General features: G+C 44.2%; 1 protein-coding gene across 1 annotated transcript in view; it reads left to right on the top strand.

The window, feature by feature from the left end:
- The first annotated feature begins 7,599 nt into the window (after positions 1–7,599).
- TMEM182 (transmembrane protein 182) overlaps positions 7,600–11,773 on the top strand; it is a 40,416-nt gene continuing 36,242 nt past the window's right edge. Inside the window, exons 1-2 of the mRNA XM_089681245.1 lie at positions 7,600–7,844; positions 8,021–8,123. Of these exons, the coding sequence (XP_089537371.1) occupies positions 7,704–7,844; positions 8,021–8,123 (244 nt within the window). The 5' untranslated portion in view covers positions 7,600–7,703. The remainder of the gene's footprint in view (positions 7,845–8,020; positions 8,124–11,773) is intronic.

The following is an 11,773-nucleotide window of genomic DNA, read 5'->3' as shown; positions in this document are numbered from 1 at the left end:
CCCAGTGCCCCATTTACTTTGGCACATACGGCCCAGCAGCGGAGGATCAATGCACACCAGATGCCCAGCACTCAAAGGAGACTCAAACCAGATCAGAATTTTCACAAGAAAGTAGTGCGGATTCAAGCCACCAAACAGACTCAGATCCCAACCACCCCCAAGCTTCCAGACAGGCTGGTGGGACCTGCTCCTGTCGTTTCCATCCAAGTAGAGGGAATCTACACTAAGGCCCTTTTGGATACTGGAGCTCAAGTGACCCTTCTCTACCGAGACTTCTATGACAAGCACCTCAAGCACCTGCCCTTGCAGAAGTTGGAAGAGCTGGAGATATGGGGCATTGGCACTCAAAACTTCCCTTATGACGGTTATTTACCAGTCAGGCTGACTTTTGATCCCTCGGTGGCTGGGAATACTGAGACTTTTGACACGTTAGCAGTGGTCTGTCCTCGCCCAGTAGGGGTCAGTACGGGTTCCCTTATTATAGGAACCAATACTGATCTGGTCAGAAGACTGTTGACGCCTGTTGTTCTGGAGTCAGACACTTCAACTACAAGTGTGCACCCCTTGTTGAGACAGGCCTATCAGCGCCTGGTGCAAGAACAGAAAGCTCCAGCTGAAGGAGTGGGGAAGATCTGGCGTTTGGACCGAAGGGAGAAGGTGTTAAAGCCTGGTGAAGTGGCCTGTTTACAAGCGTCCGTCAAGTTGAACTGGAAGCAACCAGGCCCTTTCATTGTCGTCAAGGCAGATGGCCAGAGGAAAGGTTCGGGAGTAGAGATAATTCCTGAAGTTGTTTCAACTAAAGCGTTACAAAGAAGTCATGGAAAAATCCCAGTTAGTGTCTGCAACGTAACGGCCTTACCTGTGAAGATGCCAGCACGGATGTTGTTGGGACAAGTTAACCCAGCCACCCCAGTCTCACTATCTGATTTGGTGGGGGAAGAGAAAGATGGGATCCCTGCCAAGGAATTTTATCTGGAAAATACTCCCCTTCCACCTGAATGGAAGGAAAGGGCCAAGGCTCAGCTTCAGGGATGGAAGGTTGCATTCTCCAAGAGTGAATTCGATGTGGGATGTGCAAAAAGTGCCAAACACCGAATCCGTCTTAAAGAGGATAAGCCATTCAGGGAGAGAGTTCGACGGATTCCTTTAGGGGACTTGGAAGACCTGCGTGAGCAACTGGCAGAGTTGAAAGGGGCAGGTATCATCCGAGAGTCCCGGAGTCCATATGCTTCTCCAATAGTGGTGGTACGGAAGAAGAATGGTGCATTGAGGCTGTGTATTGATTATCGGACGCTGAACAGGAGGACCATTCCTGACCAATACACCACCCCAAGAATAGAAGACGCTTTGCAGAGTCTATCAGGGGCCAAGTGGTTTAGTGTGTTGGATTTGAAGAGCGGATACTATCAAATTCCCATACACCCTGAAGACCGAGAGAAGACCGCTTTCATTACCCCGGTGGGGTTCTTTGAATTCAACCGCATGCCACAAGGCCTTTCCGGTGCCCCAGCCACTTTCCAGAGGTTAATGGAGAAGACGGTGGGAGACATGAACCTGATAGAGGTATTGGTGTACCTAGATGATATCATTGTGTTTGGCAAGACTCTGGAGGAGCACGAAGAGCGTCTAGAGAAGGTACTGAAGAGACTCCATGATGAGGGGTTGAAGTTATCCCTGGAGAAGTGCCAGTTCTATCAACCCTCAGTTAATTACCTTGGCCACATTGTGTCTGCTGATGGAGTGGCCACCGACCCCCAGAAGCTAGAGGCCGTCACTTCCTGGCCAAGGCCTACTAATGTGACCGAACTTAGGTCATTTCTGGGATTCTGTTCCTACTACAGAAGATTTGTTGAGGGATTCGCTAAAACAGCTCGCCCACTCAACGAACTACTGAAGAGTGGAGAGGAAGATGATGACCCAGACCTGCCAAAACCTGTTCGATCAGCTGGAGGTCCTAGGAAACCCAGAGAGTCCATTCAAGAACAGTGGACTGCTCAGTGTGAAGAGGCTTTCAGACAGCTGAAGTGGAGTCTAACCACTGCTCCAGTTCTAGCCTATGCAGACCCAACCAAACCATACGAGCTGCATGTTGATGCTAGCAGAGATGGGTTGGGCGGGGTGCTGTATCAAGAGCATGACGGGCACCCTCGGCCTGTTGCCTATGTGAGTCGGAGCTTGGCACCCACTGAGAAGAACTATCCCACACACAAGCTCGAATTTCTGGCTCTAAAGTGGGCAGTAGTAGATAAGCTGAGAGATTACTTGTACGGGGCTGAATTCATGATCAAGACCGACAATAACCCTCTCACCTATATCCTCACTACGGCGAAGTTAGATGCCACAGGTCACAGATGGCTGGCTGCCTTATCTGAATTCACTTTCAGTCTGAAATATCGACCAGGAGTTGGAAACAAAGATGCGGATGCATTGTCAAGAAGGCCTCATTGTTCCAGGGACTATACTGAAGAATGGACACAGCTGACTCCAGAAGGGGTACAAGCCTTATGTCAAGGAGCAGAACACCAAGCTGGAGGAGGATCCAGGGCCAAAGACCTTGGAGTGTCAGCCACTGGTGTTCCCAGATGTTACTGCAACGTCACCCAAGTCGGGGATGAAGGTCTGCCAAAACTCTCCAAGAAAGACTTGCGAAGGGATCAGTTGGAAGACCCTCTCTGTAGCTTGGCATTGAAAGCCTTGGAGAGCCAATGCCCTGACTTGCTCCTCACTGACTCTCTTAAGGAAGCCCGTCTACTACACCGAGAGTGGGATCGGTTGCAGTTGCACCAAGAGGTGGTCTACCGAAGGGGCCCCTCTGGAGATCCTGGAGAAAGATGGCAGTTGTTCCTGCCAGAAAAACACAGAGAGACAGTATTAACTGCTTTGCATGATAGTCATGGTCACTTAGGACCCGACAGGACCTTCCACCTGGTGAGGGACAGATTCTACTGGCCCTGCATGCAAGCTGAAGTTGAGGGTTACTGTCACTCCTGCATTAGGTGCATCCAAAGGAAGACTTTGCCTCACCGAGCTGCCCCAATGGGCCACCTTCAGAGTCAGGGACCCATGGAGCTGGTGTGCATTGATTTTCTAAGCTTGGAGCCTGATTTGAGTGGACAGGGAAATATCCTAGTAGTAACTGATCACTTCACTAGGTATGCTCAGGCTTTTCCCACAAGAGACCAACAAGCACTCACGGTGGCCAAGATCTTGGTGGAAAAATTCTTTGTGCACTATGGTCTACCTCAACGCATCCATTCTGATCAAGGGAGAGACTTTGAAAGCAGTCTCATCAAGAAACTGTTAGATCTTTTGGGCATCAGGAAGTCTAGAACCACCCCATACCATCCTCAGGGAGATCCCCAACCAGAGAGATTCAACAGAACCCTCTTGGATATGCTTGGGACTCTGACTTCTGAGAAAAAGCAGCACTGGAGCAAGCACATAGCAGCTATCGTGCATGCTTATAACAGCACCACAAACGATGCCACAGGATACTCTCCCTATCGTCTAATGTTTGGGCGAGAGGCCCGGCTGCCAGTAGATTTGGCTTTTGGCACATCCATAGACCGTACCTCTGCAACCTCACACAGAGGATATGTGGACCGCCTGCGGAAAAGTCTGAAGGCTGCCTATGACAAGGCCCAAGCTGCCTCAGATGCCCGAGGACAGAGAAATAAAAGAAACTTTGACCTCCGGGTACGAGTGCAGGACTTACAGCCGGGTGACAAGGTGCTGCTGAGAAACCTGGGTGTCCCTGGAAAACACAAATTGGCTGACCGGTGGAAATCGCAGCCCTATGTCATCTGCAAACAGCTGCCAGGACTCCCAGTGTACCAGATCCGGCCAGAGGGAAGCACAGGCCCGCTGAAAACTTGGCATCGTAATCATTTGTTGCCTCTATCTGAAGCAGTTCGTGTGCCACTACAGCCAGATCCACAGTCATCATCCAGGGCCCCCCAGAGATCTCGGCCAGTGACTCGGTTTCAGTCTGTGCTTCAGCCTGCAGAAGATGGATACAGCGAAGATGAAGAGATGGGAATGGATTGGCTGTGGTTGTCTCAGATGCTTGAATCTGCTATCCCTCCTTCTCCTGCCACAGTAATCGACACCGGGATACTCAGGCCAGAAGCTCCTGAGTTTGTGCCTCAGAGTCCACTAATTGAAGAGCTGGAAGACTCTCAGTCCTCTTTGCTGACAACAGACTCTGCAGACTTCCCATCCTTCATTGAAGAGGAAGTTAGGGATGAAGCTAAAATTCAGGGATAAGAGACCAGTGTGCTTGCAACCCCAGAGCCTAAAGAACAGCGAGAGCGTAGGGTTATTCACCCGCCAAAGAGACTAACATATGATACTTTGGGTGAGAGCTCTGAAGAGGTTGTTCTCACCGCTAAAAGGACTCTTGAAGCACCTGATCCTCCCACCACAGATTTGGTGGTTGAAAATCCTGACTCACCCCCTGACACATCTGGCTGGGCAAGTCCAATTAAGGTGGCTTATAGGCTACTAACTGGTGGGAGGTTCCCCTGCCAAGATTTTATGAGAATGTAAATTGTTTGGTTTCCTGTGTGTACTAACTTGTTTTTCTCCGCCTGTATATATCAAGCATGTACCAGGTCAAGGATTGTTACTGCCTTTGGAGGACCAAAGGTTCTTTGGTGGGGGGAGTGTGTAGCAGGAGATATTAATCCTGTCTCATGGCTGTGATCTGCTGACTGGCCTCTCCTGTGTAACCTGACACTTGCCCTGACACAGACAAAGCAGTGAGGGATTTCAGCCCCCCCTTCAGCCCCCCAGACTGTAAGAGAGTGAGAGAGCCAATTACAAGAGCCATTAAAGGAGCCAATGACAAGGACTCTGTCAAACAGGAAGTGCAGGTGCAAAGCATTGTGGACGATGGAGTCTTGAACCGAAACGGCCTTATAGGCTAATATGGAGATAGAATTATAAAAGAACTACGAAAGCCATCATGCTGAGGGAGAGCAGAGTGAAGGGATCCATCTTGGGGTTTTTTTCTCCTGAGGAGAGGAGACTGCATGTGGCAGCAGAGAGATTGGACCTGGCAAAGAAGTGCTTTTGGGCAGTGCACTGCATGCTTAGTGATCTGCATCAGCCAAGGGAACATCCAAACTGAGAGAAGTGGCTTACAGTACAGAGGCCATCCTGACAATGTGAAGTGCTCATCCTGAGGTGACCAGAGGAACCTGTCATTTCCAGGACGATCATTTGGGCCTTTGTCACAGGATCTGGTGAGAGGGATTTTTCCCACTGTCAGATGACAGGAACACTGCACACATACTGCATCATACCTTGCTCAAATTCACCAGGCACTGGGTTGTGTAGATGGCCCTGCTGAACAGACACAGTATTCGCTTTGCTATACAAATACTGCCACTGGATTACAATTATACTTTAAGTGTTTAAGGAGTTTAAGTGCACCAACGAAAGTGGCTAGCTGAAGATCCCAAGATTCATCCTGTTACCAAGAGACTGAAGTTACTGGTGCCATACGGGCACGCGCATGCGTATTTAGGCCTCTATATTGCATGGTGTGTGAGGGATTAGCTTTACCTTGGAAAGCAACTATTAAGCATCATTTGGATACAGTGTTTGCCTATTGGGCTTGTGGTGTCGGGGGTTAGAAGGGAGAAGTTTGACACAATAGAGTCATTCTTCTGCCCTCCTCCTGCTTGGACATCATAGAGCCGAATCTATGTAGAGGTGGTAATTCCACTTTCAGGTTGCCATTTAAGTGTTTCCTCTGCTCTTGGGGTTAATTCATGGTTGGAATCCCCTGAAAGCAGCCTGAGTGTAAAAGTGAGTTATATTGCTTTCGGTCACAGTATTTGCTGTTCTCTTGATTCTCCTAACATATACCTGTTGTTAATGTTTATTACTTCCCATAGAGGTCTTACAGTAAAGCTGATCTCTGTGTTTTATTATAACATGTGTGCTTTTCATTGATCCTTGCACTTACACTATTGCCAGGTGTGCCAGTTGGGGCTGAGACAGTTCTTGGGGTTGAGAAGCAGAGTGGCGGAGTGAACAAACTTAAGCAGCCCCTACGGGGGTATCGCTACACACATTAATACAAATTTTTAGCTGGGGTGCCCAAACTTTCGATCCCCACTGTATAACCTTCACCATCCTATCCAAAACTAACTTTAAATTGTTCATTGATAATTATTCATGTCTAGTGAAATACAATCTTGGTTTTAAATGTGTTAGGCCTCTTTCACATGGACGTTCCGATCGGTTCCGCCTGCCCGTTTTTCAGACGGACCCGATCGGAACCTCCATTCTCCTCTATGGAGCGGTGGGTGTAAACGGACTTATGTCCATTTACACCCACTGACATCCAATCCACCTACAAAAAAGGGATGGATGGGGATCCAATTCCCCTTCCGCCCGTCAGATCGGGTCGGATGGAAACGGACAAGCGGTCAGTTTTCATCTGACCGCCCATTGAGGAGAGCGAGCTGCTCTGTGTCCTCTCTGCAGCAGTGGAGCAGACACAGACCTGTCATCCGCTTGCTCAGCAGGGATCAGCGGAGAGATCTCCCGCTGAGCAAGCAGATCCGCTAAACAGATCCAGTCCATTTTTTTCATCAGTTCACATCACTTTTTCATCAGTTCATATCCGTTTTTCATCCATTTAAATCCATTTTTCATCAGTTTTTTATCTGATTTTTACATCCTTTACCAATGCAAAAACAGATGCAAAAACAGATTGTATGTCCGTTTACATACGTTTTTCATCCGTTTACATCCATTTTTCGTCCGTTTACATCCATTTAGATCAGGTTTTCATCCGTTCTGTTTTTTTTTTACAGAAGAAAAATAGTTTTCTTCCATTCAAAAAAACAGATGTTAACAGATGTGGCCATTAATGGATGTAAACAGATGATCATCCGCTTACAACCGCTAGTCCATAGAAATATATGGGTGTCCGTTTTTCATCCGTAAATGGACAGATGTAAAACGGACATATGGAAAGCTTGTGTGAAAGGACCCTAAGTGTTTGGAAAAGCATTGAAAAGTGCATGGAATCAGCCCAATAAAAGTGTTATGCTATAATGTTCTTATGTACAAAACTACTACAGAGGATCTAACAATAACCTGCTCTTCCAGCAAAAAGCACCAATTTTTCAACGCCCTAGCAAAAGTGAAGGTGTCGTAAATAGATTAATTTTTTCAAAGAAAAATGAACCCCAAACATTTATGCTTCTATTTAATCCTAGACAATCCTGTTAATTAATCAGTGGTTTTTATTTCATACTGCTTCTCAAAAATGTCATATATACTGTAAACTGTGCTTTGTAAGTGTGTTCAGAAACACAATTACTGTAATATATTGCAGATAATATAGTGCAGATAGCTGTTTACATCTATAACCAGGGAAAATATTGGATGGCAAACATTAGAAAGTGTCCTATGCTGATAACACATGATTTTTCAGGTTGTTTCTTCTACAATGCAGCAGGCCCTACCAATGAGTGATGTGTGTATCCCTGACTCCACAAAAAGGTCAGTTATTTTTGCCTGGACACTCCCTACCACAGCAACATAGCAGAGCTGCTTAATCAAAATCCTGAAATAGAAGCCCCTACCCTTCGTTTAGTCTTCTAGTTAGCTGGCTGTAAACTGCTAGAGAACATATTCCTGGTCAGACAAGAAGAAAATCCGATTTGAATATTTTCTGATTGATGATGAAGTTAAGCATTGGAATATTTTTTGGTGGTCTTTTTGGCGCTCTTGGAATTTTAGTTTTTTTGGTAGCATTTGGATCCGACTACTGGCTTCTTGCCAAAGAAGTTGACAAATGCTCAGGAAATCAAGGGGCTGAGGTTAGTGTTACTGTTTTGTAGTCTGCCTGGCATTTTTCAGAAGTGGCTGCCCCTGCTTATTATGTTCTGATGTGAATGGCAACTGCTTTATATGTTTACATTCTAAAGATTTAGTACTGTAAATGAATATTCAATAAACCAATTATATTTTATGTTGTGCATTCTCTATTCTATAGGGAACTGATCCAGCCCTTTTGCACCATGAGGGTTTCTTTTGGAGATGCTGGTTTACCACGGATGCAGGATTAGATAACAACAGCATGGCAGCTTTTTGGATTAGTAAGATATCATATATTTCATTTAACAGTTGTCTAACTCTGCATGCAAAAATGTTAAAATATTTTTTTTCTTTATGTATCGTAATTATCCTGTAGTGTTACCATTTTAAGTTGTATGGTAAGTACATACGGATCATTTTAGTATGGTTATCTAGTTAAAGTGACAGAGAAAAGTGCCAAAATGAGCATAGATCCCATCTTTGAGAAATGAGATGCACTGGTATTATCAGGAGCTATCTGTACATGATTTATAAATTGTTTGATCTAATGCATTTAAAAAAAAATTACCTTAAAGTGATTGTAAAGGTTTAATTTTTATTTTATTTTAAACTGCAAACATGTTATACTTAACTGCTCTAGCAATGGTTTTGCATGGAGCAGCCCCTATCTTTCTCTTCTGGGGTCCTCTGTCGGTGCTCCTGGCTCCTCCTCCTCGCCAAGTGTCCTCATAGCAAGCCGCTTACTATGGGGGCACTCTTGCATGCTTACTGCATAAGATGCACAGAGCGGGGCTTGGCTCTGCACTCTGCTCCCTCCCTACTGGCTGTGATTGACAGCAGTGGGAGCCAATGGCTCCCTCTGCTGTGTCTGAGCCAATGAGGAGGAAGAGAGCCAATAGAGCTGGATCAAGATCGGTCTCAGGTAAGTATACGGGGGGACTGAGCTGAAATTTTTTACCTTAATGCATAGAATGTATTAAGGTAAAATACTTTCTGCCATTAGAAACACTTTAAATAGTTCTCCACTTAAAGGTTTTGCATTTATGTATAATGCAGGTTGTCCCAGCTATCTGTGGCTTGAGACCAAGGGCAGGCTGATGCTAAATGGGATCCATGGTTTTTGTATCATTTACTTTTATCAGTGTGAAACCATTCCATTTTTTGCAGTAGACTTTCTTGATGTCTGACTTAAAGTGATATTAAACCTTATTTTTTTATTTTTTAAAATTCAAATAACAATCATGTCTATACTTACCTGCTCTATGCAATGCATTTGCACAGAGCAGCTTAGAGCCTGCTCTTCTGAGGTCCCCTGCCGATGCTCTTGGCCCCTTCTCTTCGGAGGGTGCTTCCATGGAAAGCTGCTTTCAATGGGGGCACCCATGTGGACTCGCTCCCAAGCTGCCTTGTCTGCGTCCATTGACACAGAGCGGGTGGCTCAGCTCCGCCCCCACTCCTATGTCTCAGCATTTGATTGACAGCAGTGTTAGTCAATGAGGAGGGAGACAGTAGCTAGAGCTGGATTGGATAGGGCTCAAGTAAGAAAAAGGGGGGCTGCAGCACAGAAGGTTTTTCACCTTAATGCATAGAGTGTATTAAGGTGAAAAACCTTAAGGCTTTAGAACCACTTTAACTCATGACATATAGGGGGTGGAGCACTCAGAATCTGATAGAGCTGTGCATGGTAGCCAATCAGCTTCTAACATCAGCTTGTTCAATTAAGCTTTGGCAATAAAACGTGAAAGCTGATTGGTTTCTGTGCAGAGCTGCACCAGATTTTTAGTAAATACCCCCTCCTGATTACTAGCGACTATATTTATGCTTTATTTTTGTACACACTTGAAATACAGTATTTTTCTAATGTGATTCAAAAGTGCCTTATGTTAAATTTCTTTTTTGTATATTTTCATGTTTTTTTTTCTTTCTTTGATATTCTGCATGCTCAGAGGATACAATTGAGCTGTATTGTCTCTTGCTTTTCTGAACAGACCCTCTTGGATGTGTCCACTATACTCTTGTTTTTATACCTGCTTTTCATACTTTTTTGCATAAAAACGTTTGTAAATAAAAAAGAAACCAAGGGCAGTGTTCCATAATGCAGGAAGTTTATTCATCAATATTTTTTTAGTTCTATGGACTGCTTGCTGCAGATCTAGGTCACTGAATGTCTAGTGCTCTCCAGGCGGCATTGGGTTCAGATAAAAGGTGGTTACTTGTGGCAGACTCCATCATTGTGAATGCAATGACTGCCTTATTTTTCTTTTTTTTTAGACTTTTCCTTTATTTTCACCTGGTGATCTGGTCAGTAATACACTTCCTGTATTAGATGGAGGAGTAATGACAACACCTTTGAACAATGGCATTGTTAATTTGGAAAGTGGGTTGTGTTAGATGCAATAGCAGATTTTGATGTAATAAACTAACAAATTAAAGCCTAATTCCAACTAACACTTTTTGAGCAGTCACAGAAACTGATTTTTTTTTTCTTGTAAGCAACCCTGTCAGTGCTAAATTGTTTGTCTTAACATTCAACAGTTTGTTAACCACTTCAATATCGGGCACTTATACCCCCTTCCTGCCCAGGCCAATTTTCTGCTTTCAGTGCTGTCACACTTTAAATGACAATTGCACGGTGATGCAACACTGTACCCATACTTTTTTCACACAAATAGAGCTTTCTGTTATAAACTTTTACAAATAAATAACATTTATTTATAAATGTAGGGCAAAACGTATTCTGCTACATTTCTTTGGTGAAAATAATAATAATTGAATATGTATTTTTTTCAAATGTTTTTATATTTTTTATATTTTTATTGCATTTTTTCACTATTTTATTTTTCAGCACACTGTAACCAAAGCAATACATTGTTACCATAGTAACATTGAACTACTCTGGGCAAGTGATCAGGATTTTTATTTTTTTTTAACACATTTTGATTGCTAATACCAATGCATTTCATTGATATTTGCAATCATTGTTACTGATTGAAACTTATTCATTCAGTCTTTTGTTGTGATTAGCTGTGATTGGGCAAAGCTGATTACATGATACAGATGGGCTGTGATTGGCCCTGTCTTTATCATGTGACTGCCTTGTCCAGTCACAGCTAACAACATAATGGTATACAATGGATGGCATGACAGGAAGCCGTCCATTGTATAAAATTGACATGTGATCTGCTATGATTGGTCATAGCGGTCACATGACACTGGGCCGGTGTAGTGATATGTCCCATGGACACAGCCGGTGACAGATCGCGCCGCTGCGCAGCCCCGCAGCCGCGTGAGCGGCACGTTGTGACAGGACGTCATATGATGCCCAGTCACAATGGCGAGTGTCCCGCCCGGCAGTCAATCTGCTATTGGCTGGGTGGGAAGGTGTTAAAGGAAGCTGAAAAATTTCAGACTGGTAAGCTGCAATATAATACATTTTTTGTTTATAAGCACTTTAGGTATACTTCCTCCAAAGTAAAGAACTGTAGAGGTTTTTAAAATAGGTGAAAATGTAATAAAACGGGAGTGCAAAGAATTTGGTGCAGCTGCGCAAAGTAACCAAATCAACTTCCAGGTTTTATTGTTAAAGCTTAATTGAAAAAGCTGAAGCTGGAAGCTGATTGGTTACTATGCACAGCTCCACTAGATTCTGAATGCGCCATTTTTCTAGTGTTTTTGCAGAAAGCTGTTTCTTTTACTTGGTCGGTACCATGAGCCACATTTTCAAAAACAAGAAGATTAAGTGTAAAATGTTACTGTATAGTGCTACTTGATTGCTTATCTGTTTTTACTCAAAGACACCCCTTCATCTTTGTTTAATAGCACATCTTGTTCATATCATGTTCAGGCACAGTAGGTTCAATAAATTGCAGCTTTGTATTTAGCATATTGATAGCCATCCACTTTTATGTTCTTTAAGGACAGCGATAAATAT

The sequence above is a fragment of the Staurois parvus genome, unplaced genomic scaffold, assembly GCF_062004578.1.
Source record: "Staurois parvus isolate SC_StPar_1 unplaced genomic scaffold, SC_StPar_1.0 ptg000262l, whole genome shotgun sequence".
NCBI lineage: Eukaryota > Metazoa > Chordata > Amphibia > Anura > Ranidae > Staurois > Staurois parvus.
Note: the sequence above shows the minus strand (reverse complement) of the source record. Positions and strands in the feature narration are given on the sequence as shown.